This window comes from Sinocyclocheilus anshuiensis, unplaced genomic scaffold (assembly GCF_001515605.1).
Source record: "Sinocyclocheilus anshuiensis isolate Anshui unplaced genomic scaffold, SAMN03320099.WGS_v1.1 scaffold329, whole genome shotgun sequence".
In the NCBI taxonomy this organism is placed as follows: Eukaryota; Metazoa; Chordata; class Actinopteri; order Cypriniformes; family Cyprinidae; genus Sinocyclocheilus; species Sinocyclocheilus anshuiensis.
In genome coordinates this window covers 72265-79575 of record NW_015540881.1, presented here as the reverse complement: position 1 = coordinate 79575, position 7311 = coordinate 72265, and the positions used below count along the sequence as shown (strand labels likewise).

The following is a 7311-nucleotide window of genomic DNA, read 5'->3' as shown; positions in this document are numbered from 1 at the left end:
GTGTGGCAGTGTTTATCTTTGCTCTGCCCCCCGTTTTTTTGTAGCCTATAATAATGTCATTCGGTGCTTCTGACCTGTGAAAGTTTTCACAGATCAGAATAGTGATGTTAGTGACTCAGGGAATGGTCAGCTGACCCGTACCTCTGAAAGTTACCACAGTTCAGAATAGTTAAGGGCTCAGGGAAGGGTTAAATTACAAAAACTATACTGTGAAACCTTTAGCAAAACAGAAAATAGAAGCCAAGGACTCATAAAAGGTAAGGTAAAACAACCAAACCTTTATATTGTGAAAGATTACACAAATCACAATAGTCTATTAGAGCCGTGTATGATTTATCTAATGGCTTGGAAAACCATTATTCACTGGAACAGCAACGTATGACATTATGACAGAAGAAAAAAAGAGCAGTGCAAAGAGAAACAAAGACACGCGATAAACTGCGTTTGGGAAAGTTTTCACAAATCGAGTTTGACCTAAAAACAATGTTTTTGTATTCGAGCAGTCTGCGTGTTTATTGGTAATAGACGTTAAACATAAAGAACGCCTATTTTTCACATTCCTTATAGCGGACTTACCAAGGGGTTTACGGACAAGAGCTTAACTGTGAAAAAATTCACAAATCGAGCTGGTGAAATTGACACCGGTTTCAATCCTCTAAGTGTCCAACTTTTGGAGCTATAGGCATTATAAAATTGAGAGTCCTTTGTTAGCGAGTAATTGTGTAGGATATAACTATTTTCCTGCTCATCTGAACACACGCAAATGTTGCAAGACAGAACCAATCCATCAAAGAGAGCGTTCATTCACCATACAAAAGTGTATTCAAACAGGGCTGCGTTTCCCAAAATTATCATAAGAAAGCATTAAAGCTTTTGGGAACAGCAGCCCTGAACAATGCTTATCAGAGGACAGAAAAAAAACATATGTTTGAGTTATTTCACAATAAACAAATTGAAATCGTAGCCTACATAGTTTGTACAATTACATTTATTTAAATTGAACGTTGAAAGATAATATAGATCATGTTCTATTCTATAATGTTAATAGAAATCATACACTGTCAGAACAAAAAGGTTGCATTTTATGGATGCAACAGCCTGTCACTGGCAGTCCCTTATGAAAATGAACCATGGTTTTACTAAAGTGACCATAGTTCAATTGTAGTATTTGTAGATTTGAATCATGTGGAAACAAAAAACACATTTGAACCATGTGTAAACCAAAATATAACCTAATAAATTACAATTAAGGCATATTGAATGTTAAAATGTGTTTTAAACAAAGTGGTTATCATTACCCATTTTACTCTTAGTAATTTAATACATTTCATAATTGAAGTTTAGTTCAGACGTATCGTATCGACGATACTGCCTTGAAAAATATCGGTATCGTATCGAAAACAAAATAAGTGGTATCGCCCAACCCTAGAAGTCGGTTTAATTTTGAAGAAAATGCATGTATTTTTTGCCAAGTTGACAGACAACTGATCATCTTTTCTTTTCTTGTGTGTATTCAAGTGTTTCCTATGTATGTCTTCAAGTACGTCTTCTTGGTTGGAAACAAAGATTCGATCACTGCCCACTTTTGCTAGAAAGCATGTTTGAAATGTTGTTGGGTGATAAAAAGAAAGTTTTTCATAAATGTAATTTTGATTTTGGTTAAGTTTTTCATTCATAAATGCAAATGTATGAAGACAAGACCTTATTTTTCTGTATTCAAGAGACTTCACTATTTTCCTTCATTGGAATGTATGAAAATTAGAAAAGCCCAAAAATTTGTTGACTTAAGAGACTTCCGCTTACTAGAAGAGGAATGAAATGACCCCTCCTTACATCCTTTTTTATTTATTTTTTAATTTAAACTTATTTGCCTTAATACTTGTTTACTTGTATTTGTGAATGCCATTATAGTTGTATAGTTTGTTCAATTAAAAAAAAATAATACTACTACTAACACTAATACTAATAAATCCTGCTATCATCAAAGGCATCAGACAGCCACAGGTGATATCTCTAACTATCATCGATACACGATACTATCGTCTATCGGCTTCTTCCCTAACTGGAACTATTTGGTGCTAATGAATAAAAAATCTTTACAAGTATTTCAAACAAATCTAATTTGACCGATCAAACGGATGTAAACATGAAGTGAATGAACAATTTCTGTTAGATGATATAGCTATAAAAGGTTCGTTGTTGTCAGAGGATGCTGTTTGACATCTCCACAGAGCTACACAAACACAGTTTTGGTTTCCTAGGTGAATATTGAGAGTCACTTTTATTAAAAGCATCATTACTACAGTTGGCAGCAATTAACAGTTCATCATACATGATGGTTTCAAACAAAAAAAGAAGAAAAAAAAAAGATTAAAAAAAGGACACAAAAGAAAAAAAAAAAACATTTACAACATTTATGTCTGTAAACTTCAAGGCTAGTTAGAATTGAGGTAATGCTGTTCAGCTTTGTGGCTAAAGTAACAAAAGTCCATTCAAATAGATAAAGGTACCTGATTTTATTCTTACACCAGTGCATTAACATGGATACAATGAGACCGTTTGACTTCAGTAATTTATTTCATGTCACTTTTTCACACTTTCCGGTGTTTAGTCAAAAGAGTAAAATTGAACATTCAAAAGCTGCCTTCGTTATTGCTGTCTCCACAGGTCGAGAGGTCTCCTCACCCGTTTGGATTGTCAGTGAGAGACTGGGAACAGTCCGAGTGTAGGCTATGATATGTGAGAACTTTGCCCGCTCCTCTCAGCAGAACAGTACAACGAAAACCACGATTCTTCCTCAGCAGCGGAGAGTGTCTTAATGCCATTAAATTGTACATCACTGAATATTACAAGATGCTACTCATTGGTACAATATCAACAGTAGAGAGAGAGAGAGAAAAAAAAAAAAGTGACAACAAAACAAAAAATAATATTAAAATGAGAGAGCAGCATAGCACTATCGGAACAATTAATTCCTATAATATTTAAGGACATTTCCATCTCATCTAGAAGGCACCCACACAGTGCCAAAGACTTCAAGGAAAAAATAAAAATAAAAACAAAAAAAAAAGTAAGGAAAACACAGGAAAAAAAAACACCCTTTTGACATCCGCACAACTGTTCACGTCATCCCTGGCTATGCTAATGGTTACAGAGACAGCTTATTTGCTTTCCTCTTAACGTTACCTGTCAACAAAAACCAAACGACCAAAGTGTTTTGGATATTGAGTTGGCATGTAAACAGCTGGACTAACCATTCTGTCAAGAGTTCAGTCTGCGTCTCTTCAGCCCTGGGGAAATGTTAGAAGGCCTGATTCAGTTTTTTTAGTCACTTTTGTCATCCTCATCAGCAGGGTCATCATCCTCATCATCATCACCGTCCTCATCATCCATTCCACCCTCCATGGAGTCCATTTCCTCTGCCGGCCCTGCCAGGTCATCATCTAGTACTGATGAATCAGCAGTCTTGTTCTGGCTCTCCTCTGAGTCACTGTCTTCAAGTGTGTTGTCAGCAGTTTCCACGTCAGCCGTGGAGGCATTCTGGTCCTGATTTTTGCGGAGCCCTTTACCGGACTCCTTGTCCTTGCCGGTGGCCCCCGAGGCCCCGGACACAGTGCTCTGGAGGTCAGCTAGAGAAGCTTGGGGGAAGCCTGGGATGCCCAGGCCGCCAAGACTGGGGTGTAAGAACATGGATGGGTAGAAGAGGCCTGGGGCCATGGTGGAAAGCAGGAAAGGGTTGAAGGCCAGCGCGCTGGTGGACATGCCGGCGGCCACGGCTGCATTCAGTGCAGCTGCGTCACCGGTTGCCTCAGCAGACTCCATTTCAGACGATTTCTCTGCTTCCTTCTCCTCTCCTTCGTCCTTGGTCTCATCGTCCGTCTTCAGCTTGGGATTCTCCTCAGATTCAGCCTGTTCTGTGCCAGAGGCGCCATTGGTGGCCGTCGCAGCGGCAGCCAGGTTTCCTCCAAACAGACCCCCCAGGCTGAACATGTTGGGGAGGCCACCCATGCCAGGAAGCATGAGAGGCAGTATGGCTGCCGCGTGCTTGGCGTCCGCTCCCCCTCCGAGAGCAGGGGGAAAGCCCATGAGGCCAGCAGCCAGCTGGAGGCTCTGGAGGTTCTGCAGGCCCTGCAGACTGGTCAGGTCTATACCGCCAAACAGCCCGTTCATCAGCAAAGGATTAACGCCGGACGTGGAAGCCACTGCCTGCGCTGCTGCTGTCACCTTGGCGATCTCAGATTTGGGTCGCCTGCCTCTGCGGCGCACGCCCTCCTCTCTGACTACTGGCCCAGTCAGAAGACGGTCAAACATGGACTCTGGGAGAAAGCCCTGGAAACAAAAAGAAAATATTATAATTTAAGAATATACAACAACCATGAAAAGTTAGTATGATTTTCATGTTTTTCAAGAAGTCTCTTGTGCTCACCAAGGCTCTATTTATTTGATCAAGAGAGCAATTAAAACAGTAATTGTCCAATACCACAATTTAAAATAACTTGAATTTAATAGATTTTAAAATCTAATTTATTCCTGTGATGGGAAAGCGGTCTTCAGTCAGTCTTCAGTCACATGATCTTTCAGAAATCAATATGCAAAAAAAAATTCCAATTGTTGAAAACAGTTGTGCTGCTTTATATTTTAATTCTGAAGAAAAGTTTCTACATAAATGTTAAAAAAAAAAAAAAAAAAACATCATTTATTTTAAATGGAAATATTTTGTAATATTACAAAATGCCCTTAACGTCATGTTTGCGGAATAGAAGTAATTCTTAATCAACTTGCTGAACTCAAACTTTTGAATGGTAGTAGTATACATTATAAATATATTTAAAAAAAAACAAAGCAACAACCAATTTGATACATGACAGTTACTAATAGCTGAAACTATCAAATAGTGGCTAAATTGATCTGAATTCACTCAAAATGTAATAAAATACTCACCGATTGCTTCACTATATCCATCCAGTCTGGGGCGATAGCAAATTCTGGATTTTCAACCAGCCAGCGGGGTAAATCCTTCATTGGAGGTGCCATGGCTCCTCCCATCTGTAGTTATACAAGTTAAAAACATTGCAGCGAGTGTAAAGAATATATTGTGGGAAATTAACTGGATCCATTGATAAACATTAATACTTGCCTTTCTCCCATTCCGAATGTTAACAACAGGGACTCTCTCCTCTCCGGTCAGCGTATTAATGTCGATCTTGTTGGGATTGCGGCATCTGTGTCTCTTCTGTTTGGGCTTGGCAAACTGAGAGAGGAGGTCCTCATTCTTCTGAAAGATAAGAACAAGAGAACTCTGTAAGATAAACTGCACAGAACATTCCCACATCACCCAGCAGAAAAAAAAAAAAAGTTGGGTGGGCAGAAAGAACTGCACTCACTGGTACGTATCCAGGCATATCCATAGTGTAGGTGGGGTGCTGTCTCAGCCACTCCCGTAGGTCCTTAGTGCTGGGTCCATCTTCCCCTGTAAGATGGCTTCCCTCTTCTAGGCCTTCAACGGGAGCCTTATGTGCAGGAGATGACATGGGTCTACGTGCCCGCCCATCCACAAAAGCTTTGGTCCCATCGGAATTTTCCTGCAGATGCAAAGCAACAGAAAATTAGAAAAAGAAAAGTGTGTTTATGTGCTTAAAGTGTGTCAATGTGCCACATGAAACGGCATGACTACCACATCACACCCTGACAGGATTCGTACCGCATTGAGTTGTCCTCTTTTGTTCCCCATAAAGAGCAGTTCCAACCCCTCCACATTTTTCCTGCGACCTCTCTTTCTCCGGTTGGGGAGTTCAGTGTCAAGTAGAGAGCCGTTGGCTCTGGGTCTAGAGGAAGCGCCTGCTTGCAGCAGCTCCATCTGTGCTTTCAGGGCTGCGGAGGAGGCCATGGCTCCAGGGAAAGTGGAGGAGGAAGAGGAGGTGGACACGCCTTGCAGGGCCTTGGTCAGGTCTATGGCCTGTGCTTGGCCTTCTGCAGCATGGGACTCTCGTAACTGAGCGACCATCTCCATCAGGTTCCTGCGCTTGGCAGCACGCTCCGCCTCGATCTCCACCTTCCTCCTCCTGCGTCTGCGCTGCCGAGGTACTGACAGACTCAAAGCATCATCCTGGACGAGAACAATGAGAGGGTGTTTAATAAACGTAACTATTAAAATCTATTTGATCATTTTACAAAACCATAGTGAGTCTCAGGAGGCGCAGCACTCCGGGTTAGGGGCGGGACTTGCCTTGTTGACCTGTGGTGACATGGTGAGGTCCTCACTGCCACTATAGCTGGTCTGAGCCACCAATGAGAGATCACCAAGACTCTGCCTCTGCAGGGGGCTGTCCGTTGCCATGGAGCTGTAGCCAGGCAACAGGCCTGGGAAGTCAAAGAACTGCCTCCTGTTGGAAGGCCACTTGCCCTTCATGACCGCTTCACAGATGTTGTCCATACGATTGATCATTACCCTGTCCTGAAGTACAAACACAGAAGCAAAGCACAAGTGTTAGTGAGTGTGTGCACGTGGATGCATACATAATGAACTAGAGGGTATCTAATTTTCTCCATTTCAGCTCCGGTTTCATGTCGCAAGGTTCTTATAATGCAATTTTGCTCTGTTATTAAAGGAGGAAGCTCTGAAACTCTAAGTACAGTCTTTTCACTATGCATCAAATTAGGGCTGGGCGATATGACGATATATATCGGATGGATGAAATAAAAAGTCCATCGTTTCATATTATGCTCTATCGTTTATTTTGTGGTGCCACAAAATACATCGTTTACGGCAATACCTTTTCATTTAATGACGGCAGTCTTACATGCATTACACGGGGATGCAGGCTGAAACATGAATAAATGCATGCGCGCTCACGTTGCTGTGCAACGAAAACTTAGTTTGCACACGTTTTTAAGCACTGCAGTTTAAAACAACTGATTTTAGGCTGTTGAAAAACAACAAAGCTATATGCGCGCGCTGTCTCTGTTTCTGTGTGAGAGGAGTGCGTAAGCCGCGCATCAGCTGCTAATAGAGCTCGTGAGCATTTTTGCCGCTTTATTGGCTTTGAACGATTGCATTAACACTTATATGCATCCAAATTCCCTGGCTTTGCAAGTAGCCTATCCTCATAAACACAGCCATTTAGGTCTTAAGGGAACGTAAACAGTTGCGAGAGAAAGCGCATGTGTAACAGTACATTGGATCCGAACTTCGGTGAGAGAAAATCTCTCACTGCTCTTGACCAAATCATTTTTGCAACTAGAATAAGAAAATAAATAAACAATGATAAAGCTAATAATTATACCTATATATATATATATATATATATATAT

General features: G+C 41.0%; 1 protein-coding gene across 1 annotated transcript in view; it reads right to left on the bottom strand.

The window, feature by feature from the left end:
• Positions 1 to 2278: 2278 nt before the first annotated feature.
• chd7 (chromodomain helicase DNA binding protein 7) overlaps positions 2279 to 7311 on the bottom strand; it is a 52250-nt gene continuing 47217 nt past the window's right edge. The window contains exons 33-38 of the mRNA XM_016486210.1: positions 6227 to 6454; positions 5702 to 6106; positions 5385 to 5582; positions 5138 to 5275; positions 4942 to 5046; positions 2279 to 4329 (exon numbers count right to left, since the gene is read on the bottom strand). Of these exons, the coding sequence (XP_016341696.1) occupies positions 3325 to 4329; positions 4942 to 5046; positions 5138 to 5275; positions 5385 to 5582; positions 5702 to 6106; positions 6227 to 6454 (2079 nt within the window). The 3' untranslated portion in view covers positions 2279 to 3324. The remainder of the gene's footprint in view (positions 4330 to 4941; positions 5047 to 5137; positions 5276 to 5384; positions 5583 to 5701; positions 6107 to 6226; positions 6455 to 7311) is intronic.